The sequence below is a fragment of the Scylla paramamosain genome, chromosome 6 (genome assembly GCF_035594125.1).
Source record: "Scylla paramamosain isolate STU-SP2022 chromosome 6, ASM3559412v1, whole genome shotgun sequence".
NCBI lineage: Eukaryota > Metazoa > Arthropoda > Malacostraca > Decapoda > Portunidae > Scylla > Scylla paramamosain.
Window position 1 is genome coordinate 25789949 of NC_087156.1, and position 27048 is coordinate 25816996.

At 36.0% G+C, this 27048-nt stretch overlaps 1 protein-coding gene across 3 annotated transcripts in view; it reads right to left on the reverse strand.

Annotated features, from left to right (window-relative positions):
* Nucleotides 1-625: 625 nt before the first annotated feature.
* The window catches only part of LOC135101508 (oxysterol-binding protein-related protein 6-like), a 51106-nt gene continuing 24683 nt past the window's right edge, over nucleotides 626-27048 (reverse strand). For all 3 annotated transcript variants that reach the window (XM_064005575.1, XM_064005573.1, XM_064005574.1), the window contains 7 exons: nucleotides 20139-20314; nucleotides 19483-19695; nucleotides 16421-16538; nucleotides 13470-13654; nucleotides 11567-11838; nucleotides 9492-9614; nucleotides 626-1267 (listed from right to left, as the gene is read on the reverse strand). In XM_064005575.1, coding sequence (XP_063861645.1) covers nucleotides 1162-1267; nucleotides 9492-9614; nucleotides 11567-11838; nucleotides 13470-13654; nucleotides 16421-16538; nucleotides 19483-19695; nucleotides 20139-20314 — 1193 coding nt within the window. In that variant the 3' untranslated portion in view covers nucleotides 626-1161. The remainder of the gene's footprint in view (nucleotides 1268-9491; nucleotides 9615-11566; nucleotides 11839-13469; nucleotides 13655-16420; nucleotides 16539-19482; nucleotides 19696-20138; nucleotides 20315-27048) is intronic.

Sequence of the window (27048 nt, forward strand, 5' to 3'; positions counted from 1 at the left end):
TGTGTTGTCATGCAAGATCATAATGCAGTTAATTAATGATCAATATCATACACGATTTAAATGAAGCTCAAACAGAGAACAACATTCACTTCTCTTATAAAACAAAAATATTTGGAATCAAGGACAATCCCAGTATCACATGCTTCTAACAAGTGATTCAAGTTTTATTTATTAAAGAAGACAATTTTATGAAACTTTAGGAACTCACTTTGAAGTAAAAATACTGATTTAGTTCAGCATTACTTACTGTAAAACTTTTTTTCAAACAAGATTATTATAGTAACCAATGAAAGATCCTCAATTAATTCTTAAGATTTAAGAATTCTTAATTCTTAAATCAAATAAAATTATCATAAAACTGCATAACAACTAGCAAACAGAGCAAAGGGAAATCTAATGTTTTATATGAAAATCTTTCTATATTAAATTGTTAACCATGGATTGGCTTTCACATTAAAATCAGAACCATTTGGATATTTGAAAAAAAAAAAAAAAAAAAAAAAAAAAAATCTGATATATATATATATATACATATATATATATATATATATATATATATATATATATATATATATATATATATATATATATATATATATATATATATATATATATATATATGGCTTTTAATAAGAAAAATTAAACAATTTATGATGGATTCCACCCTGCACCTTGCTTGGCTAAAAAGAATTCACACTGGAAAAATGTTTGTCAAAGAAAACTAGTGAAGATTTCAATGCCAAAAACTAAGTATACTGGGTATATAGAAAAATAATAACTGCACTCCTAGTTTACAACAAATGTACAAGTAACAAGTGGATGAGGAACATGGCCTGTTATGGCATAAGATGTATGTATGACACTCCAGAACACAAAGTGCACTTGGTATCTTGTGTGATGGGCATTCACCATGTGTTTCTTGGAACTGTGCTTGAAGCTTAAACCAGTTCAATAGAATTTAATGATATTTTACTAAATTATCCAGAATGTTCATTAAAAATTGCTATCATCACAATCTGAGCCCATCCACGATAACATAATTCTTGGTTGTTACAAAACTACCAACAAATTTCCAAAGTACATACAATTACATTAACAGTTATTTTTCTTAGCTAGAACACTTACATTTTGACAATGAAGGCCATAACTCATTTAGAGGACCTACCAAAGCTTGTCAAAGGTCATATTCACAAAGCCAGGATCTTTGCGCTTATTCCAGTATTCTCCTGTGAACACCCATGATTCATCTGAGCTGCTGTGTTCTCGCCTGAAATGAGACCAGTCTTAATTTCAAATGTCAGACACTTCAAACTCAACTATTCATTTGTTCCACACTCCCAACATTAACTTTGCTTGTATGGGTCCTCATTACCTTTACCTAATCAAACTATCACTACCATTAAAGTGCTGATTGACTGCTGCACCTTCATATTACAGTTCACTATTTCACTTCAATATGCTATGCCTCCTATATGCAGCTTTAGTACTTTAAATGTCCATTCTATTCACATCATGGAACTATTAAAAATATGGAAAGATACAATCAAGAAGTTCTCACAATATATTTACAAAAACAATGTATCCTATATGAATTTGTTGAAGTAGTTGCCTTGTGCAGCAATGCACTGCTTCTCTCATTATTGGAATCCTTCCTGGAAGTCTTGTACCTTATATGTATTAAGCACTGTCTGTAATTTGCATTGGATCTCCTCCATAAAGTAAAAACTTTGAACTAAATATTTTAAACTTAATTTATTTGGGTACAGAAAGTTGCATGGAACCAAATCTTGAAAATTGGGGAGATGAAGTGATGATTTTCTTGATGTATTTGAAAAATTGATGTTATGATAGTATCAGATTCCTGGCCATGAACTTGATAATAACACCATCAGTGTTGGAAAAAAATAAAGATTCTTTAAATATAAAAAATCAATTTATTTGATTTAAATCAAATTTTTGATTGAAATAAATTTTAAAAATTTATATTATTTTTTTGCATCAATCCTTATTTGTTTACACTAATTATTTGCTTCAGTCTTATGAGGCCATTTTCTTGTATTAAACTTGGCCAATGTTAAATGAAATCACAGTTTAATATACAGTGGAACCTCAGTTCTTGAACTTAATTAATTCTTGAATGTCATTCAAAATCCAAAATATTTGAAAACTGAAGCTAATTTTCCCATAGGAATCAATGTAAAATGGATTGATCCATTCCCAGACACCACTCCATCCTGTCTTAGCTTCTTATGACATACACTCCCACTTCTAAGATGGCTACTTCACAATATCTCCAGCTCAGATATTATTTATCCATAAAGGATGTATTGAATGAACTAGTGACATAGAGCTCATCTGAAGATACAGTTTAGACCATGTAGGTATTCTGTTTGTCTCCAATCTAGTGACACTGAGGGGAGCAAACCACTTACCACCAAAATGAAGGTGATCATAACATTTAGACATCTTGCTGCTAGGAAAAGCTATTAGGAAAATGCAGTTGTGCAGTAGTGGTTGTTGAAGGAACCACCTTCAGGATTACTCCTGAGTGCTAAAACCTGTTTGTTTACATTGAGGTTCTTCAATGGGATCACATTTACCCTCTTTCAAAGATTGAATTACTGTCTCACATTTTGTGTCTCTCCTCTAAATATATAAAAACAAAGGAAATATTTATAGAAACTATAAATTAGTAATAGATGGCAGCTTTTGCTCTGTCTTTTAATATTTGAAGTCAAGCAACGCTGTTTGAAAACTGAATTATGGTACAGCAACTGAAGCAATTATGAGTTCAAAATTTTGTTTGAGAAGGGAGGCGTTCAGTAACAGTGGTTCCATTGTATATTACCCAACATGAGTTTTTCACATAAAGATCATAAGTAGGACTAATAATTGAATCAGATCTATTACATTAAAGTAACTAACTTACTTTGCATTAGAAAAGAATTAAGCTCATTAAATTTCATAATTGCATTTATTGTTATTATCAACAAAAAGACCTTACTTTCTTTTTTTATGCATTTGAATCTTTTACTTGTAAGAGATGGCAATGATTCACTGGTGCCTGACTTGCTGCAAAACCAGCACAGGATCCGTACACTCAGTACAGGACAGACTTGATACTTTTCCTGTACAACTGCTTCACATCTTTCTTCCTTGTGTGTGTGTGTCTGTGTAAGTGTGTGTGCATATATATATATATATATATATATATATATATATATATATATATATATATATATATATATATATATATATATATATATATATATAATTTAAATCATTGGATGTTTTAGTCTTAATATAAAACTTAAATAGTTTTTTACTCACAATATAACACATAATCTTTAACACAGTATATTTAGTTTTGACTTAAAACAAGATTTTTTACTGTCAATATAACACTTAAATAATTTTTATCACAATATATTTAATTTTGACTTAAAACATAAAAATTTTTACTTTCAATATAACACTTACATAATTCTTAATAAAGTATATTTAAGTAATGCTTTTTACTCTCAATATAACGCTTGAATAATTTTTAATGTAGTACATTTAATTTAGATTTAAATCATGATTTATTTACTCTGTTTAGATCAATTTAAATCACTTGATTTAAATTATTTGATTTAAATCAAACCAACCCTGAATACTATATATATTCAAATTAGATATAAGGATTGCATGAACTGTTCCAAATAACATGTTGATGATGTATTGAGTTTTCCATTTCTAGTTTATCAGGAAATACAGTGGAAATCCATTGGATCACCCTAAAAAGTCACCATGGACAACCAATTGCAAACCACTGATCTGGAGTGAAGTTAGCAAGGCTACTGCTATGTCTTGATTGGTTACAGAAATACTGAAAGGATCTGTGAACACCTAGATGAGGTTAGCTACCAGCATCACTTGTGTGATAATATGTATATGAAAGTGTTGTGTCTAACAATTGGGTAAGGAATGCACATAACTGAGAAAGTTTGCCAAAACTGCAGTGAAGTGAATAGGAGTTATGAAATCCCTAGACTGGGTAAGAAAAATAATGAAAAGAGCTGGGGAAGGAGTTAGACAGAAAAAAAGCAGCTTAAGTGATAAAGATTCTGGTTTTAGACCATGTAAAGTGACTTAACACAATATCAATTGTGCTCCAAACGCATCATATGTATGTATAGTTCTTTGTACTTTAAGCTTTAAACTTTATAGATATCACCTGATTGCAGTGTTCTCCTGCCTATTTTGGGAAGGTGGAACTTGAAAGTAGATTTCTCTTGCCTATTTTGGGAAGATGGAACTCAAAAGTAACATCTTAATTTAGGGTGGCAAGCTAAAGTGGTCAATTAAGCCTAACCTCATCCTCAAATCAAAAAAGCAAGATAATATTAAAGGCAAGCTCCAATGAACCCATTGTGACATTGTGGCAGACTCAAGAGCAGAGGAACACACACAGCTGGTGAACTACTGGAGCAATCAGCTGACCTTCCTCTTTTTGTGACAACTTGCCCACCTTGAGAGAAAATAACTAACACACTGGTAGTCAAGATTTTGCAGAATATTCTGTCAAAGTTCCTGTGAAATATTGCCAACTTTGAATCTTGGCACAAAATTCTCAAGAAACTGTCTCATGTTTTTATTTTCTCTCAAGATGGGCAAGTTGTGGTCACAAACAGAGGAAGAAGGTCAGCTGATTGCTCCAATAGTTTGCCACCTGTGTGTGTTCCTCTGGTGAGTCTGTCACAATGAATTCAATGGAGCTTGCCTTTGCCTTGCACTTAATAAGTGTGAGATGTATTTTGTATGATTTAGACTATAGAGTTTAAATCATACAGTAGAGTACATGTAGAGGTTGCATCCAGGATTTGTGGATTTTTGCTATTTGTGGGAGGCTTTAGAATGTAACCCCTGCAAATAGTCAGGAAATACTGTAATATATATATATATATATATATATATATATATATATATATATATATATATATATATATATATATATATATATATATATATATATATATATATATATATATATATATATATATATATATATACACACACACAATTTTTTTATGTAAAAGGAGAGAGAGAGAGAGAGAGAGAGAGAGAGAGAGAGAGAGAGAGAGAGAGAGAGAGAGAGAGAGAGAGAGAGAGAGAGAGAGAGAGAGAGAGAGAGAGAGAGAGAGAGAGAGAAAGGCCCACTGAGGTGCTGGTTCCCAAACAGAATTGAAAACATTAGTAAAATAATACAGGGTAAGTCTCTTGAAACCTCCCTCTTGAAAAAGTTCAAGTCATAGGAAGGTGGAAATACAGAAGCAGGTAGGGAGTTCTGGACTTTACCAGAGAAAGGGATGAATGATTGAGAATACTGGTTAACTCCTGCATTAGAATGGTGATCAGAATTCGGGTGAGAGAAAGAATGAAAGTCTTGTGCAGCAAGGCTGCAGGAGGGGGGAGCCATATGGTTAGCAAGATAAGAAGAGCAGTTGGCATGAAAATAGCAGAAGATAGCAAGAGATGCAACATTGTGGTGATGAGAAAGAGGCTGAAGACAGTCAGTTAGAGAAGAGGAGTTGATAAGATAAAAAGCTTTTGATTCCACCCTGCCTAAAAGAAAAGTATGAGTGGAATCCCCCCCCACCATACATGTGAAGCATACTCCATACATGGACAGATAAGGCCCCTATACAGTCAGGAGTTGGAGGTGTGAGAAAGACTGGCAGAGACAATTCAGAACGCCTAATTTCACAGAAGCTGTTTCAGCTAGAGATATGTGAAGTTTCCGCTTTAGATTGTAAGTAAAGGGCAGACCAAGGATGTTCAGTGTAGAAGAGGCGGGCAGTTGAGTGTCACTGAAGAAGAGAAGATAGTTATCTGGAAGGCTGAGTGTCACTGAAGAAGAGGAGATAGTTATCTGGAAGGTTATGTTGAGTTGATAGATGGAGGAATTGACTTTTTGAGGCATTGAACAATACTAAGTTTGCTCTGTCTCAATCAGAAATTTTAGAAAGATCAGATGTCAGGCATTCTGTGGCTTCCCCGCATGAACTGTTTATTTCCTGAAGGGCCGGAGGTCAATGAAAAGACGTGGAAAAGTGCAGGCTAGTATCATCAGCGTAGGAGTGGATAGGACAAGAAGTTTGGTTTAGAAGATCATTAATGAATAATAAGAAGAGAGTGGGTAACAGGACAGAACCCTGAAGAACACCACTGTTAATAGATTTAGGAGAAGAACAGTGACCGTCTATCACAGCAACAACAGAATGGTCAGAAAAGAAACTTGAGATGAAGTTACAGAGAGAAGGATAGAAGCCATAAGAGGGTAGTTTGGAAATCAAAGCTTTGTGCTGGACACTATCAAAAGCTTTTAATATGTTTAAGGCAACAACAAAAGTTTCACCAAAATCTCTAAAAGAGGATGACCAAGACTCAGTAAGGAAAACAAGATCACCAGCAGAGTGGCCTTGATGAGAACCATACTGATGATCAGATAGAAGGTTGTGGAGTGATAGGCTGAATGTAGGCAGACTTCCAGCAAGAAGGAAAGGTAGATGTTGATAGACAGAGTTGAAAGAGTTTGACTAGGCAAGGTGCAAGCATGAAGGCATAGTTTCAGAGAATAATAGGAGGACCCCATCAGGTCCATAAGCCTTCCAAAAGTTTAAGCCAGTGAGGGCATGGAAAACATCATTGTGAAGGGTTTTAATAGGCAGCATGAAGTAGTCAGAGGATGGAGGAGAGAGAGGCACAAGCCCTGAATCACCCAAGGTAGAGTTTTTAGCAAAAATCTGAGTTCAGCTTTAGAAATAGATGAGATGGCAGTGGTGCCATAAGGTTGAAATAAAGGAGAAAATGATAAAGAAGCAAAGTTAATGGAGATGTTTTTGGCAAGGTGCCAGAAGTCATGAGGGGAGTTAGATCTTGAAAGATTTTGACACCAGGGTTGCCAGGTCAGCGGCAGTATTTTCGCGCACTTTTACTCCAAAAAGAGCCCAAAACCCGCGGACTCCACCCTCCAAAAGAGCTCAAAAAGAGCCCAATATTTTATGAATAATATGCATAATAATATTATGCATGAATAACATGCATAATAATAGCAAGCCACCTTGTGTCAGACAGCTGCTGCAACAACATCTTGAGGGGCTGTTCTCCCACATTGATGGTAGCGTACACCTCTGCATATTTTTCTGCTGTCGGAGAGAGCTATTCGAAAAATACTTATATGTCTGCGATACCATGAACTCAAGGTTTCATGGCATACGACATGCATAATTGTAACGAGTGGCAAATGCACTTGATGTGTGTGTAACCTCCGGATTTATTTCACGTAATCGTGAGGTTACGGAGTTGTGTGCTCCGGACATTGTGTTACAGCCATCACTTGCCAAACCAATACACTTTTTTATGTCTAGATTTACCTTTTTTTTCAGGAACTCAAGCAAAGATGCTGTAACAGCCTCAGCAGTGCTTCTATCGAGTTCAACAAGTCCCAAGAATGATGTTATGATTCTTTTCTGTTCGTAACTTGGGTACCGAACAACAACAACAACAACAATACACAGCTTTTTCTTCCTATTATTGTCAGTACTTTCGTGTATTATCAATGAATATTCACTTTTGCCAATGTCACAACACAGTTCCTTCAGCATACACGGTGCTAACACTTTGTTGTCTTGAGCCCGTCCTCTTGTTCCCACTCTTTACAGTATTTTTTGCTGTATTTCGACCACTTGCTCATGTTCACGTGCATACGTACACACGTATGCACGTGGCCTGCATCCAGTATACTTGTATCTCCTCCAGGCAGGCTGAGGCAGCTACGAGGCTGAGAATAAATAAACTGGCTGTGTTTCAGTGTGTGTGCTGTGAGGTGAATGTGGAAATTATGGGTGCGGCATGCAGGTGTTCAGGATGGATGCCCTACAGTCTTAATGAGGTCATGCGGCCCTAGTAGTAATCCCCTTAGGGAGAGGGGAGACTTGTTCACACCACCCTTCTACTGGCTGACCTGGCGCCACTCCTTATCATACGAGTGAGTCTACTCCCTCATTTGTCGGGAAGGCAAGAGTATATTATATATTTTCAAATATAAGTAGCCCAGAAAATAGCCCAACTGCGGTAAAAAGAGCCCAAAAAGCGCCAAACCGCGGAAACCATGTTTTTCACGCCCAATACCAGGAAAAAGAGCCCAATTGGGCGAGAAAACCACGGACCTGGCAACTCTGTTTGACACTTTCCATTAATGAAGGAGTTTTTGGCTAGTTGGAGAACAGACTTGGCACGGTTCCAAGCAAAAATAAAAAATGCATGAGGTTCAGGTGATGGAGGGCTCGAGTATCTTTTGTGGGCCACCTCTCTATCATGTATAGCACAAAAACAGGCTGTGTTAAACCAAGGTTTGGAAGGTTTAGGTCAAGAGAAAGAGTGAGGAATGTACACCTCCATGCCAGACACTATCACCTGTTATGCACTCAGCACACAGAGATGGGTTTCTAACATGGAAGCAGTGGTCTTTCCAAGTAAAATCAGCATAATACCTCCTCAAGTCCTCCCAACTAGCAGAGGCAAAATGCCAGAGGCACCTCCACTCTGGGGGATCCTGAGGAGGGATTGGAGTGATAGGACAAGATAAAGATGTGAAATTGTGATTGGAGGATCCCAACAGAGAAGGATTTGAGGTTAGGAAAAGGTCAAGAATGTTGGATGTATCTCCGAGACGGTCAGAAATACGAGAATGGTGTTGCACCAGTTGCTCTAAGTCATAGAGAGAGGATAGCAAAGTTACAGGCTAGTTCACCAGGATGGTCAGCGAAGGGAGAGGAAAGCCAAAGCTGGTGGTGAACACTGTAGTCTCCAAGAATGGAATCTTCACAAAAGGGAAGTGAGAATGTGCTCCACATTTCTTATAGTCAGATGATTTAGGTGAGAGGTCTACAGCACAGATAAATTTAGTTTAAGAGTGAGTCTGTAGTTGTAGCAAGATGGTGAAAAAACTTGGAAGATTCAAGAGTGTGGCCACAAGAGCAGGTTAAGTTGTTGTGCACATAAATGCAACATTCAGCTTCAGATTGAAAATGAGGATAGAGAAAGTGGCAGGGAACAGAAAAGGGGTTGTCAGTTGCCTCAGACACCTGTGTTTCAGCAACGAAAAGATGAAGTTTAGTAGGGGAGAGGTGGTGTTCTACAGATTAAAAATTAAGACTTAAGACCGTGAATGCTGCAGAAGTTAATGAAGAAAAAGTTGAGGGGGGGGGGGGGTGCTAAGACACCTAGGGTCGATACCAGAAGAGCAGTCAAACCTGGGGACATTTATGGTCCTCTCCCCAGATGGGGACTCTGTGGCTGGTGTAAGCATTACTATTTGTAGACTTCATTTCATATAAAAACTCTTATAGACACATACATACATAAATTATTAAGTTTACCCTTGCATGAAACAAGCATCCGTAGTTTACAGCAAGGCTGCCTCTCACTTGAGCCAAATGGTACCTTACCTGAACCACATGGGAACATATTCCACGCCAGTCTCTTCCCGTTGTTTACGTCTCTCCCTTTGCTGTTGCTCCAGCTGTGTTTTGAGCAGCTCAGCAGCAGACATGTTCCCTTCTTCAAGATACCTTTAGGTGTACAGAAATCATTAATGGTCATAATTCAAAAATTTTTACAAAGCAATTTCTTAATAAGTAAAGGTACTAATCAATATTCATGGTTAAGATCAAAGTATAGTGCTATAAAAAATATTAAGAAGAAAAATTAATAAATAAAATGCTGAGTGGAGATCCTTACAAAAAAAGGACACACCACAAAGGTTACATGTCACATATCTGACAACAATATGCAATACAGCACATAAGCCATGGATATGTGCTGTGGAGATGGCTGAGATAAAAGGAGCATGTGAGCTATCAAGATGGGATAGAGGAGGAGGAATGTGGAAGAAAGTTCCCAGAGGGGAACAAGGTAATGAAAATATGAAGAGGCAGCTTTACTGTTTTTTTTTTCTTTTTATTACAATACAGCCACATTACTGTTAACAGAGTCTAACATGGGGGATTGGTTTGCCTCCGGGTCACATTGTGATGTGGGGCGCTCAAAACCCTAATGCAGAGATGGGTTGCAACAAGCCATAGAGAAGTCTGGGATTGGGTAAGACTAACACCAGGGAAGGGAGTGGGCTTCTGCCACTGCCACCACCAACAGTAATGCTAGTGAGTGGGCTACTGCTGCTTCTGCCCCATCCCTGCCATCCGCAGTAATGCTAGTGAGTGTATGGGTTGCTGCTGCTGCCCCATCCCTGCCATCTGCAGTAATGCTAGTGAGTGTATGGGCTGCTGTTGATGCTGCCCCATCCCTGCCATCTGCAGTAATGCTAGTGAGTGGGGGTGCTGGTGCTGGTGCCACTGCCATTCCCACCACCCGCAATGATACGATGGTAATTTAGTGACTGACAATGGGGAGGAAGTGGGCTGCTGCCACCCTCACCCCCATTATCCATGGAGCAGCCAGTTTAGAAACTGATTCATATTTGCATGCTTGACAACTATGCAATTTTCTCTTGATCTGCAGTAGTGAGGTTGCTCCTGCTTACACCATTCTAAATTTATTGTTTATAATTTGCATTTAGTGATGAAGGCCATAATTTTGCACCCAAATAACACAGTGAGAGTGTGAACATCAAGTAGGGAAGACATGAGGTAATATAAATTTTGACTGTTCATCACCTGTGTATGTAAACAATGGCTCAGCATGTTTTTTTAAAGACTGATACTACACTGTACCTGTTTTTATTCATTAATCTTGTGATGTTTTATTAACTTATATGTATTTGTTACCTTTAGTTATATGCATAAAAAATCTGAGTGTTGTAGGTAGTCTGGATATATCTTATTTAAGTTTATGCAGGACTTGTCTCACTCAGGTCAGAAAGTTATTTTTTGCTAATGCTCTCATTATCTACAACTCTTTAACTGTTAGTGGAACCTTGCCTATGTGTTAGTGGTGACCTGACTTTGTCTTTAGAATTCCAAATTTATTTTTCAATTTTTACATAATATTAAAAAATTCCTGCAATATGCAAACATATCAGAAATAGGATCTTTTCTTCATTATTTTAAATTTATCCATGAGGTGAATATTGGGAAAAATAGGGTGATGGTTTTACAAGGAAGTACATATACATAACTACAGTGCACTTTATAGAATAATGGTGCCAGTAGTAGGAAAAGATGGGAAAAAATTGAGAGAGTGATAGGGCTTAAGTATTTCAAGACACTATTATATAAGCATGATGAGATGGATGAAGACATAGGACAGCAACTTTACTGTAAAAAGGTAGATGTGTCACAAGATCATTTACAGGACTTAAGAAAAGGAGAGCCATGTCTGTAGAAGTAAAAAGATGTTTAAAGAGTAGCAGGAGACTTGGACAATACGATATAACAACAGTCAACAGACAAGAGATTTAAGAAGGAAGAAGCTTGGGCACCTGTGCAAAAAGAGTAATGGTAAATAAGTGAAATACACTAAGGTAGTCTATTAATTTTGCATGATATACGATGGCAGACCTCACCTCTGGTCTGGTCTGAATCTTGTGTCTGTAGAGGGCAGATATTTGGCTTGGTCTTCATCTAATTCATTGAGCTCCATGGCAAATCTGGTGAAGCCATAATAGAGATGGAAGTCCTCTGGCATACTGCCTGGTCGCCATACAACCCTGGCTGAGGGTGCATGGCCACAGTACAATGCTTCAGTCCATTTGCCAAAAAGATTGTGCAGCACATGGCCAGTGGAGTCGGTTACAGTACCAAATACTTCATGTCTTTTGGATGACCATGAACTGGCCTTGGGGGAAGAGAAGAATAAAACCAGCTAATTATCAATGCTGTTTAAAGAACTTCACTATTGCTTTAGTTTAGCCTTAGGGCCTAAAGTTGAAGGATTTGTTTACATGTTATGTATACAGTATTAATATTCTCATTATCATATCAGAATTTCAAGTGAATTCTTTTTTTTTTTTTGTGAATTTTCTACTATTTACAAAAATATTATAGATGATCTCATAATTTTTATACCAACTTTTTTGTTACTTGCACAATGGTACTTTATAACTTACCTAATACAACTGTATAAAAAATTGTAAAAAGTAAATAAACAAATAAAAGCAAAACATTCTCATTTAGTTGCAAAATATGAGAAAATACATAAACCAGAATCTCTTTGATGTGAAAAAAATAGTGATCATTCAAGTTTTTAGCCCTAAATTCTAAAAAGCAATCATGCGAAAAGTAAAGGGGCAGATTGCATTTATGCATTTAGTTTTCTGAAAAAAATAATCAAGCTTTTTTTTCAAATTTTCCTGTCATATTGCCATTCCATACAGTTATCATGTCAACACTTGTTATTTTTTGGTTTCCTTGAGGCTCAATAATCATATACCAATACTTGCCCTTATGATCTGACACCTGGTCACTTCCTTTTATAGGATATCATTCACTTCATGGCAAGGGTTTCATGAGGTGCTACTTCACTTGCGTTGCCATGTTTGATCTTGGCTGAAATCTGTCTGGCTTACAACCACTGCAGGCACTCACACTAATTTTATCTTCTTCAGGAGTTTCATCCATGTTTTTCTTATCTTCTCTTTGCATTTAATTCCTTCATTTGTCCTAAACATGGTAGTGAGAAAGTGGTAATTGCTGTAGCCAAAGTTATGTTCCAATATTGCTACCTGGGTGGTAAATTTGACTGTGTTGATGATGGTGAAAGAAGATATGAGGCAGTTGATGAGGTAGGTGGTAACAAGTTGGCTGATGGTGAGCATGGTACGTGGTGACAGAGGCATCAGTTGTTCTCCAGCCTGAACCTCAGATTATTTTTGTCTGGCATGAGCTGCCTTCCTGTATGTATGTTCCACATGCCTTTTTTTTTTTACTTAGGCATGATGTCTTGAGGAAGTTTTTTGTGTAAAAAAGATACTGCAAAAATTTCTAGGAATGGTACAGGAAGGAAGCATAAAGAGCATGACAAACATGCAGTCACATGTCTGCCTGACTTTGGTAGTGCATAGCTGCTTGTCTCTCATACATGCATACACCCAGGATAGTTGCCAGAATAAACAAGAGTGTATTGGTAAGTGATTATTTTTTCATTTATTGAAAACAGCTCACAAAACCTATTATCACCAAATGCATTAATGGCAGCATGACATGCCCAGCTGATTGGTATTAAATAGCCATGCACAAGGGTATTTAAATTTTTGGAAGAAGAAATCTTCACCATTCAACATATCTAGGGTACATGGTCTTACTGGACCATAATGACTTAGTTATGTATTTTCAAATATTTTTATAGTATGCCATAGCAAATTCCCTTGAACTTTATAATTTTAAAATTACTAAAGCCAGAAATATAGTATCCTGAAAGATCATTATTACCTTACAGCTGGATGTAGGCATGGTAAAACATTAACTCACCCGTACAAAGGACAGTTTGCAAGTCAGGCCCTTATTGACATTCTTGATGATCATCTCCCCGTACTGATCCACCCACCGTTGCCCACCACCAAACAGGTTGTGGACACAAGTAGTTACTTTGTTCCATTCATAGTGATCCTCCACAGCAGAGTCCTCTACTTCCCGCAATGTCAAGTGTACCTTGCCTGTACATGGAAAGTGGTGAATATTTTCCATTTAACTAAGGTAATGTAATCATGAAGAAAATGATAAAATGAAACAGGTAAATGAATTAATTAATAAAGAAAGAAAGAATAATTTTATAAAATATATAAATAAATAAATAGATAAAATAAAATAAAATAAAATAAAATAAAATAAAATAAATAAACAAATAAAGAATAATGAGCAAATAAAGAATACATTAATAAAATAAAATAAAAGTAATAGTAAACATAAATAAATGGGGTGGCCCACACAAAAGCACCACACACTCATACACACATCATTCAAACTCTTATCCCCATCAGCCTCTGATGGAAAGGGATAGTCTCATGGGCCATCATACTAATCCCCAGGGGCTGTATTTTACAAACTGTCATAGCTAAATCTGTTGGTCATAGTGAAACAAAATGGCACATTTCAGATATAACTCTGTCATAAACTCTTATGGTCATCCATAAGCTTCTATTATCGGTCATAAAATGCTGTCATAGCCTTGTTTATGACCGTCAAAAGTCTATCAACATCATAGCAACATGATTGTATGTACCATAACATGATCCCCAGCTGTTTTTACCATAAACATAACAATAAATATCAGTAACTATGAGTAAATAATATCCTTCTTTGAGGCAATAAAGTATTATCATAAATAATTGCCAAGAGCAATCAGTTTTCCTAAAAATAAAGAAACTTTGCTTTGCATGGCCTGCATGTGTAAGGCTGTTGGCCATAGTCTTCTATATATCATGTTTCTTTTGATTAGATACACTGTCTAACTTCCCAAAAAAATCATAATATGAAGTCAAAACAATTTAAATTCAAGAAAATAAAGTCAAGAACTTATTCCATTCCATAAATTTAAAGTTGACAAATTGTGAATGTGCATTCCAGCAGCAGATAGTGACTGAGATATGACTGACGACTTCTGATTGCCATAAGACTGATGGTCATAAATTCTGTTAGCTGTGATGAATAGCTATGGTTGACTTTGTAGAATACGGGACCAGGAGCTTAGTTATAGCACAGCTGGCCACATTTATCCAAGGCAATGCCGAACAGAATACACTGGTTTACTTCTGCTTCTTCATAATGAAACTTCCCTTCCCTAAACCTACTCCAAAACTGAGACCACAGCAGATGCAAGGTACTTCTTATGAAGTGCTCTGCACTCTAGCAGGATCTATATGCCAATGGGTCCCACCATGTGCACCCACACCCCCTCCCAGAGGTTGATGAGACCGTGAAATTTTCATGGACTCACCACTGACACTCCATTCACCTCTATAATGCACAACTGATCTTGCTTGTTGCACAGTCATTCCCCTCTCATTCAGTGCTCTCTTTACACAGTTCACCCACTCCAGGCAAGACCTTCATCTCAACTTTCCACCATGCACATCTGACTTTATTCTTTTCACTGGTTTTCTGTCCTCTATTCTATCCACATGCCCAAACCATCTTAACACACACTCATCTGCCTGTCCAGCCAACCCCCTCAAAACATGAGTTCTTGTTACCTCCCCCCTTTCTTATTCTGTCCTTCTATGTTACTCCACACATACTCTTCAAGCACTATACCAAGCCATTTCTTCTCTGCTACTCCTATGTTCCGTGTTTCAGTACCATACAGCACAATGGGCACCATTATTCCCTCATGTAACCCTACTTACACTCATACCCACTGTCCTATGTTTAAAGATCTTTCTCAATCCACCATGTACTTTTCCTGCTTTTTTCACCCTGCACTTCACCTCTGTCTCAACTCTTCTCTTCACTGTAAGTGATGATCCCAAATACTTGAAACAATCCATCTTTCCCAGCTGTTTTCCATTCGGTCTTACAGCCATCCTTTCACCACCTATCTCTCTTGAGCATCTCATCACTTTACTTTTACTAACATTCACTTACAGCTTCCCCCATTGTACAAACAGCCAAACTCTTCCATCAGTCTTTTCAACTTTCTGAGTCAGCCACCACAACTGTATCATCAGCAAATAGTAGCTGACCCAGATCCCATGCTCTTTCCTCCCTACTGATCAAATTCAGGCCTCTGCCTAACACCTTCATATTTACTTCCTTTACTACATCATCCCCATATAAACTGAGAGTGACATTACACAACCCTGACACAAAACTACTCTGACTGAGAACTCACTCACCCCACCACTAACTCTCACATGTGTCCTGCTTGCTATTTACATAAACTTTTCATTCCTGCCTCTGACTATGTACAGTTTATGAACATCCCATAGCCCTTTTTTGTCATATCATATGCTTTCTCCAAGTCTATTAAGGGCAAATAAAAAAATGAATAAGCAAATAAAATAAATGAAGAAACAAAAAAAAATAAATAAATAAAAACAAATATAAATAAATAAATAGAAAAATAAACAAAATATAATAAAATAAGTCCATATATCTATATAACAGATGGACAAGTAAATAGCGAGCAAATAAACAAATAAACAAAAGAATAATAGTAATAATAATAGTGATGATGATGATAATGATGATGATGATGATGATGATGATAATAATAATAACAATAATAATAATAATAATAATAATAATAATAATAATAATAATAATAATAATGAGTATAAAAACCTGAATTAGTCTTTTTTGGAACCGTAATTTTATAAAATGCCAAAGGTAATTTATGAAGCACAATTAAAAATTACTGAGAATAATCATGTATTTTCATGAATGAAACAAAAACAGCATTAAAATTTAAGAAAATAACTTGCCTGTGGGCTGAAACTCCAGGGATCTGCCCCAGAACTTAGTCTTGATCCTTACATCTTGCCAGAAGGTGAAATTATGGCTCTTGGCATAACAAGCACTAACTGGAGGATGGTGGCTCACCTGAAAACAGTTAACTAAATTTATGATTGTTGAGATCATTAATGTCTGTTTTCCTCTGGGAGGTTTGCAAGTAATGGTCATTCAGAAAGCCACAAGTTGCCAGTGAGGATCTATTACAAACTGGCACTGACAAAAAAAAAAAAAAAAAAAAAAAAAAAAAAAAAAAAAAAAAAACACACACACACACAGATGATAGCAAACCTAAATACCTTATTCTGCACTTAATGCATTGTGTACAATACTAACAGTATAATCTTCATTGCATTGATATTGATTAATTCCTCTGAATTGTATGCATTTTCCAAGATGTGCTCAAAGAGGATCCAATATTACTGATGCAGCAGGTTTCAGGACAGTCCACTCCAGCCTTAACAAAAGAGCAAATGCACTGTAAAAACTCAGCACCTTGTATAAAGTCTGAACTTGTGTAGAGATGTAACAGTTGCATTCCCCACAACTTTATGGTGGATCTAGCCTGTAAAGTTAACCTTATAGCCAATCTCATGACAAAGAATTCTTGTTACTAATACAAAAGACACAATAAAAGGGACTGGGATCCTGACTACTCTTGATAGGTAATTACATTGGGCAGTCAAAGAAAACAATATATATAAGTTTCCATGAGACATTATCATGGAGGGTATGCTCTGGATATCCTAAGAGGATGATACCCTATCACTCTGTGACTTAGTGAAGAACCTCAGTATTTCTGTACTCAATTTTAAGACTGATGGCTCCCAACTAATAACTGACATGTTAGAGTACACAATTAATGCAGATTATTAGAGGAACTAAATATTTTATCATTAGACATACCAAGGAAACTCTAGGTCACAATAGCTGTGTGTGAGAAAAAGATAGGTTTTATGATAAAGTAATAAAAGAGAACAACTGACTTATGAAGAAATGCCAACTGCAGCAATGAATCTTTGTTCCAATCCATCCCATCACAGCTAGGGAGGGTAGGTGGCAGATGACAGTGAACCCCAGAGTCAAGATTCAATGAGCTGATAACCAACAATTTTATAATGGTGTGGAGACACTTTAATGAAGTTGAGGGGCATGGAGTATTACACTTCCTCCCTTAAACAATAGGATGTTTGTTGATGTATAGTACAGTATCCTCTCAAGTTTGACAGTATCTAAATTTTGTGATCCTGATGTTTTGTGCCCTAGTCCTAAATTCTTACCATCCTGAGTTTTGTGCCAAGCCCTAAATTTTTACCATCCCAATTTTCATGCCGAGTCCTAAATTCTAACCATACTGATACATTAACTCCTTTTGTTGTCATGTATAGGACACATATTCATACTACTGGTGTCACAGACAGTAAAAATAAATACATATGCACTGTTTATTGTAGTCATTCCTCCTTAACCATGGTTTCAGTATTCACTGTTTTATTTTTACAGGGATTGCTGCCAACCACAAATTCAAATAATGGAGGAGGCAATAAGATTCAACATACCAGTGTTCATCACTTTTTTTTCTTTATTCTTTAGTTAATTAATAAATAAAATGTTTGTAACCATGTACTGTACATGCCAACCGCAAATTCAAATAACAGAGGTGATGAGAGGCAACCTATAGGTGCTCATCACTTTTTTATTTATTTATTTATTTATTTTTTTTGTTAAATGATGATTAAAATGTTTGTAACCATGTACAAGAAGTCTTCATTACTTAAACTAAGTTTTGGGGGTCAAAGATATTCTTAAGTGGGACACTAATTTTCCATGGAATTTCCTTACCCATAGGTGTGCACGTAACCCCCATGGATAACAAGGGATAACTGTGTATATTTCCCTGTACAGCTCACATACATGAACATACAAATTCTTGATGTGGATAAATCATTTGTTAGCCACAACACTATGTGAGAAAGGAGGAGAGGACAGCTGGCTGCATAAAAAAAGCATCATCAGGAAAAAAGTCTAAATAGTTATATAAATCTTTTCACTGATGCAAAGATGATGAAAATAATAAAGGATGAAAATGAATGCAAGGAGTTACAAAAGGATACTGACAAGATACATGCACGGAGCCAAAGATGGAAACTGGAATTTAATGCCAGAAAATGCAATGTGTTAGAAATAGGAAAAAATAGAAAGAGACCTTCAAAATGGATGGAGAAATAATAATGAAAAATAATAAAGAAAATGATGACCCCCAATGCCATCACTACTACACAACTGTATTTTTCCAGTAGCTTTTCCCAGCAGCAAGATGTTTAAGTGTTATGATCACCTTTATTTTGGCAGTAAGTGGGTTGGTCCTCTCTGTGTCCCTCTGTAAGGCTTCCCTAACAAGATTGGTGACAAAGAGAGTACCTGCATGGTCTAAAAAGTATCTTCTGATGAGTTCTGTCACTAAGTTAATTCAATACATCCTTTCTGGATAAATAATTTGTGAGCTGTTGGGAAGCAGCCATCTTGGCTGTGGCAGTGTCTGTCATAACCCACTAAGACAGGGCAGACTAGTGTCTGGGAACGGATTAATCCATTATACATTGATTCCTATGGGGAAAAATAATTTTGGTTTTCAAACATTTTGTTTTTGAATGGCATTCAGAAATTAATTAAGTTTGGAAACTGAGGTTTCAATGTATGTATATATATGAGAGAGAGAGAGAGAGAGAGAGAGAGAGAGAGAGAGAGAGAGAGAGAGAGAGAGAGAGAGAGAGAGAGAGAGAGAGAGAGAGAGAGAGAGAGAGAGAGAGAGAGAGAGAGAGAGAAAAAAATTTTGTCTTAGAAGGATTAAATTTGACTGCAACTATTCCCAAGGGAGACCCTGCACTGGGTAGCATACTAAGTGAAATCAGAGCTTTAGCTGATGACTCACATCCCATCCCTCAGTATTTTAAGTCCAACTGAAGTCATCTGTTGGAAGATGTTTCCACCTACCAGGAGGAGCCTATGTTGAACTAGATATGGAATACTTTACCTGTTCTGCCACAAATCTGAAGCCTTTGTCTTCTCTGATACTCTCATAAGTTTCACCAAGAAGTGGGTTGAAAGGCTTGTGAGCTGCACGATATATTGAGGAGGCATAAGCAGACACAGCAAAGCTTGCCACCAACACAATACGTTCACCAGCATCCTCCAGCCCAGCAGCTTTGTCCAGGAGTTCGCTGTATTCCAGTTCCTCACACATTCGCTACAAAAAAAAACACATTAAAGTTTAAAATAAAATAAATAATTAAATTAATTAAAATAATAATAATTATGACAAAGCAATTCTTTAGCTTCTATTTAGCTATTTCTGGTGCAGAATGTATAATAAAAATTCATGTGCAATAGAAGGTAGAACAAAATTCTGGTCAATTTGAAAGGAGTGACTGTGTTAATAAAAAAAACTTTGAATGAGCATGCAAATCCATGAACGTTACAGGATGTATTTCACATTTTTATAGAATGATTGCACATTAAGGTCTTTACCAGAGAATGGCCAAAAGAGGTGATGAACAAAACAATGGAGATGCTAATTACTTCATATGAAACAAAGCAGAGAAGAACCATATGCTAATGGCAATATGACACAAACTGCATGAAACAAAATTAAGGGAGAAAATTGCTATATACTAGAATAGTGATGCACACCTGAAGCAAGTTGAGGGGCTCATTAAGGGTGACTGGCATGGACACTTTGGACAAATCCTTCCCAATGTTCTTGTAAAGGAAATTCCAAACAGAGAAGTCCTCAGTGAGGGGTTTTGGGGCTGGTAGGCGTGTCCGTCTTCCAGTGAAGCACTTCCCATCCTCTTCAATCTCGGCAGCTGTGGAGCAGAGTTGTGTATCATTAATAGCAGTATTGACTCACATGCCAAATGTGAGTCTAGGGATTTAAGACAATTATGTTTCTGGTGAAAAACTGAAACAAGGAATTTTCTCTGCATGATAACTTTGAAACATGTCTGACTATATAAATTTTAAGATAATATATTAAATTCTTCTACATTTAAATGTTTGCATATTGTTTTTAATTATAAAATCAACTACTGTTTACTATCATAATTGTAAACTGTTACTACACAAAATTTTCTGAAAGTCACTATGTCTATGCAACATAAACAAAATTTTAATACAAGTATTTATCATATCATTAACTGCAATGATCATTGTAGCCAAAGTTTATAAATAATAAGCAGTAGATGTATGCTTGCTAGTTATGCTGCTGTGATAAAAATTATAATGTTAAGTACTTCTTATGAACCACAAGCCAACCTTAAGATCCTCTTATTACAATATACAAATATCATACTGATCTTAGAAAATACTGAAAGCTTTGCAGTGAGGAACAGCCTCAAAATTTGCACTTGATTGCTGTTGGGCAAATGTGAGATAGTTCACACACTAAGAGAGAAAGGCACAACACCATGCATGATAAATAATAGGTACTTTTGAGTAGAATGACGTTACACTGGGTTCCATTTACTGTTACTACAGTGTGCTTATTAAATAGGTATTTCTGAGTGTTGCTCATTTTAATATATATTTTCTTTCATGATTGATACAATTTTGATTTACCTCCATATATTTACACCACTCTTTCCATAAACCTTTCTTAAAATTTGAGCGTAATAGAATATAAGCAATTCTGAAAGGACAGAGATAGACCTTAAAGCTCAAGAAGTACTTTTGTGATAATAATATGAACAAAATGTATTGAGCCCATACTCATGGAAACTAAAATCTTTTACAATCATGCTTTTAGGTATTCAAATGCAGTGTCAAATAAAAATGTGGTTGTTGCATTAGTATTGTGTTGGGAAAATATGAATAATATCTAACCCAATACTGAAACTTTGGTTTACTCTCTCATTAGTACTTTAGTACTGATGGAAAACTTAAAAATACATGACATTAGAAATCAGAACAATCTAGTAATAAATACTATTTGAATGGTGTAAGATATTTCAGTAGATATGCATTTATAACTTTAGCTTCTTGAACAGACCATTGCACTTGTTTTCATTATTTTGAAGTGTCCAGCAATGGTACTGTTTTGAAAGGTTACTCTTATTGATTTTTAATATTACACATACCAGACATTGATAACCAACCAAGTAAGAGTGCAGGAAAAGTGTTAAATATTTTAGGTAAATGTCTGGCAACACCCTTTTGTGCAGGAGCAGTGTCTTCCATAACTCTTTTGAGTAAATAATAATGAAAAAAATAAAATATAAAAAAATAATGATCAACACTTACAATTGAATAATGCAAAGAAGAAGAAAAAGCTACAGTAGCTGCAAAACAGATACAAGATTAATTAGGCAAAGCTACTACAGAAGTCATGGCTAAGCACACTTACTGACATCCTCACTGTCAGCCACTATAGAGAACAGGAGAACATGATGAAAAGTATTGCCATTACTGAGAAGTGGTATGACTATCTAGTAATTTTTCCTAAGTTTCATCAGCAATTAAGGATCAGAATACAATAAGAGTACCTTGCTTTTATTGCTTATTGTCATAATTTTGTACAACTATAACCTGTCACTCTCTAGACAAATTGCTCTTCTATGCACCATACAAGACATTTCAGACTGGCCACGAGGCACTAAGGACTACACAGGAAGACAGACTCACAGCACTATGCCATCATCCTCTTCACCTCTTGTACTCTATGCTGCCTTTGAAAAGTCTTTGTCATAAGCCCTTCAATAAGGCAACTATTGTAACTTCCTTGTGCAACATGTGAGAAATATGTTCACCATTACTATTCCTTCAATTTTTATTTTATTTTATTTATCTATTTTTTTGTAGAGGGTGTGAGCAAATCTTTTAACTACATGAGAGAGCAACGTATACGAGACCTGTATGAGAAGTAGATCAAATCAGCCAGAAATCAGAGCACCGAATATATAATTTTCTCTAAGTTGATGTAAATAACATACACTCTTCAATGAACTGTCTCTACTTCTTTGATACAGAATAATTTTAGGGGGAAACAATCTCTGAAACCAGTTTTGAAGGAAATAATGCAAGAAACCTCAATGAACAAACACTAAATGCTTGCAATACATGGCCAACTGTACTGAAGACAATTATATAATGAGTTCATTAAACAAGTGAATGAAGACTAGCACCAAGTTGCTTGCCTGGACACATAACTCTAAAATGTACCACTAATTTACTGGCAATTGATGGACCATCACCTTTATTTTGGTCATTATCAAAAAGGAACTTGGAATTTATACAACCATCAAACATGGTTTACTGAGTAGCTACAGATGGTATTCTATCTTATTTACCTAACAAAGGAAGCTTTAAAACAACACATATAGTACATAAAAAAACCTAGAAATGATCTTGAATGATGATACGAGAAACCAACGACTTGTCTCATAACAAATAAGAAGGCTACAAGCAGCACTGCTGTGTAATAACCCAGAGTTGCTTACTATTTACTGGTACTTTTTGTTGAGATAGTAGATGGAATGTAAGAACAATGCTGATGTGATATGAATGTACAAACACAACAAGTGTAAACTCTGCACAGATAACTGCAATTAGATATACTCATCAACTCACAACATATATTAATGTTATGGCCAGTGCCACTATAAAATAGGGGCATACAGCAACCTAATCCAAATTACTAACTTCTGTTGATACACCGTCCACAATACAAGAACAACGTTCTTGTGATGTGAACACCAAGCATAATGAAGAATCATCATAGATAAATCAAATGGACTTTTGTCTCACAACAAATATAAAGGATGTGGGAGCCACCATCATACAAGGATGGCCTGTTGATGAATTACTGAAGGTCAATTTGGTAAGGCTTTGGGACCACAGGAGCCAGTAAATCAGTGATATACCCAATACACTGGAAGACATGGTATATTAAGCCTTATTCACACACCACTAAATATGTATATGTATACTCAAGAGCTATGCCATCTAAGGAAGCACAATGATTAGTTTCCAGCATAGTAAAGTTATTCATTTGTCCAGCTGGTAACCAATTGATCAAATGCTGAATACTTTTTTAAAATCATATTTCAAATGTTTGTATCGAATCAATAAACAAATGAAACAGATGAGTCAATGGCTTCATTCAAATAATATGAACAAATGAAAAACTTTTCTTTCTTTTCCTCATAACTGGAAAGAGGGGAGAGAGAGAGAGAAAAAAAAAATCATAGTTGTTGGGTACAGATGAAAATTTCCATTCAAGTAAAATACTATTGAAGATAGAGAAGAAGAGGGAGCAAGGCAAAAGCTATTTAACAGTATGAATCATACTGAGTGACAAGTTAAATTTAAATGTTATCAAAGAAAAGACAATCTGGACAAAAGAAAGAGCTGAAAAAGTAATCACAATACTGATCAGTGAATGCAACAGAGAGTACTATAGTATATAAAGGACTACAGAAAAGGGAAGAAGATATGAATACATTGAACAAATAACAAGGAATCACCTTTTTGGCGGATAATTGCTGACATAGAAAAGAAACTTTTTATGATTTATCCCTCTAAGCTTTAATACTCATGCTAATCTTGCATCTGTAACAATGGAACACAAACCAAGGGAACAACAACTGAAAAGCCTCTGAGCAACAACAGAACTGACAGCTCCACAAAAGTCAAATCAGTACATTGATTTAGAAACACTGATTTAAAAAATGATGATGCCATGGTTATTTAACTTGTTAAGTCACACATGCCCTTTTTGTTCTTACTTTATCACAAGCTTGATGAAACAATTGCCTGTATTATCAATATTTCACTGAATTTATTTTTTACTATTTTATGAAAATTAATTTTCTGTCACAGGGAAGATCAAATAAAAAAACACAAAGCCTTTAGGCAGAACAGACATGCCCACAGATTATTTCTAATATATACTGTAATACTACGATGTGTTTATATTTAGTTCTACAGTCCATCAAGAACTGATTAATTGCACATCAACTGCTAATGCCATAGGCATATTTCAAGCAGTAGTTTATGTAGTGACTAAATTGTTTGTGAATATAAGTGTACTGCTTCATGTTGCAAGAACAGGATGCGATGGGACATTGTAAAAATATTGAAACTATCTGCAATTGATGTTGCCAAGATATTTTACTATGAGAAACAGCTGTTATGTACAGTCTAGCAGCAGAAGTTTCATAAGAATCACATTGTAGATTTACTACAAGTGTAAAAACCAATAACCATTAAATCTTTTAATAATTCTAGATATACACAGTCTGGAGACTATTAGTTTAGACAGAATATATATTATCTGCATTTCCAAATCTGCAAAGTAAAATGAACTTGTATGAACCTAATAATAGAAGGCGTGTCTTAAATCATCCCAATTGCACATTCTGCGGTTGGATGAAAATGCACTACCACTGTATTCCCTGCACACTATAAAAGGTAGCTGAAAGGGACAAAGCAAGGAGGACTTATGTATTTACATTCTTACAATGAGACTTTGTCTAGGTTGCTTCCCTTTAAGGAGCATACTGACTAGTACGTAAATAAATATATATATAGTAAGGTATGTGACAAAGAACATGATGTGTTCCAATGTAGTGTTTGTTATGGCGACTGAAGAACCTATGGAAAAAAATTAATTGGTTCCAGGGAATCAGAAAATAATGTAAAAAATTCCACAATTTTTGAGAGAGAGAGAGAGAGAAAAAAAAAAAAAAAAAAAAAAAAAAAAAAAAAAAGGCACATTTTGCACTACTACATTTAAGATAATACAGCAAATATACACATTACCCTCCCAAGTTTCATGGCCTAGTCCTAAATTCTTACCATCCTGAGTTCTGCAATGTTTTGGCAAGTATTGGTCACATTTACCAACTGTCGGCATCATGCATACAATAAAATCCTATAAGTTGGAACCATCTCTCTCTCTCTCTCTCTCTCTCTCTCTCTCTCTCTCTCTCTCTCTCTCTCTCTCCATTCCATTCCTATTCCTTCTTCTTTTGAGCTTTTCTGGAGAACTCTCTCTCTCTCTCTCTCCATCCCTATTCCTTCTCCTTTTGAGCTTTTCTGGAGAACTCTCTCTCTCTCTCTCTCTCTCTCTCTCTCTCTCTCTCTAAATAGAATTAGACTGATTGAGAATGAAAATAGAATTACTTATATAAGTGAGAAAGGGTGAGAAAGGATGAAGCAAAAATAACATAAAATGAATGAGAGAGAGAGAGAGAGAGAGAGAGAGAGAGAGAGAGAGAGAGAGAGAGAGAGAGAGAGAGAGAGAGAGAGAGAGAGAGAGAGAGAGAGAGAGAGAGAGAGAGAGAGAGAGAGAGAGAGAGAGCAAGGTTTCATTCCCTTGTCCCTTATCTCTGACAGATAATGGGAAGGGAAGGTGACAGGGAGGGAGGTTTGAGATAAGACCAAGGAAGGGAGAGGAAAGGAAAAAAGGGAGGAAGAGACAGGCACCTGATAGGTGAGCAGAGGCTAGCACAGCTGGTGAGTCTTGTGAGTTTTAGTTTGTTGTTCTGATTAAATTTTTATTAAAATTTCAGTGCTCGCATGAATGGTGAGCTTAACTTACCAGTTATTCCAATTAAATATTTAATAAAATTCCAGTGCTCACATGAGTGGCGAGTTCACTATTCCAGTTTTGGTTCATTATTCTGATTGAACATTTATCAAAATTTCAGTGCGTTATTGCAGTTGTATGTTATAATGACCATGTGTTGTCGCATACCATACTATGTGTGTGTGTGTGTGTGTGTGTGTGTGTGTGTGTGTGTGTGTGTGTGTGTGTGTGTGTGTGTATATATATATATATATATATATATATATATATATATATATATATATATATATATATATATATATATATATATATATATATATATATATGGTAGATTACACCCCTGGTAAACACCCAAACTGACTCATGCCCTTTCCTGACGCCCAGATTTTGCATTGACATGTGCCTACAAATCTAACTTGTGCCCGTGCTACCAGTGGTGCCACAGTGTTTCCACCATTGTCTTCCTGCCCAAAGCCTCAGTCCCACATAAGCTCATGCACACTCTGGACGTACCTCATGTTGTGCCTTACTTATTTAAACCTAACTGCCTTATTTTGTGATCATTCTACCTTGAAAATGCCTCGTAAGCAAGTGAAAAGTGCTAGTGCAAGTGGTGGGAAGAAGAAAAGTGTGATAACCATTGAAAAAAGGAAATCATTGAAAATATGAGTGGTGTTTGTGTGATCCACTGGATGAAGGAGTTTCAGATGGCCAAGTCCACCATTACAACCACTGTCAAGAAAAAAAGGTGATTAAGGGTGTGGTTCAGCTGATGCTACATTTGTCACAAGTGATGGAGGAAGTGGAAAAGTTGCTGATAGTGTGGCTAAGTGATGAACAATGCATGAAAGGCAGTGTTAGTGAGGAGAATATTTGCACATAGGTGCATGGTTGCAATGTAAGTGATATTAGAGAAAATCTTTTTAATTTTTAATTTTAATTTTAATTTTTTGCCTTGGGAAATGAAGATCCGACTTGCGCCCAAATCAGGTTGCACCCTGAGTCATGGAACGG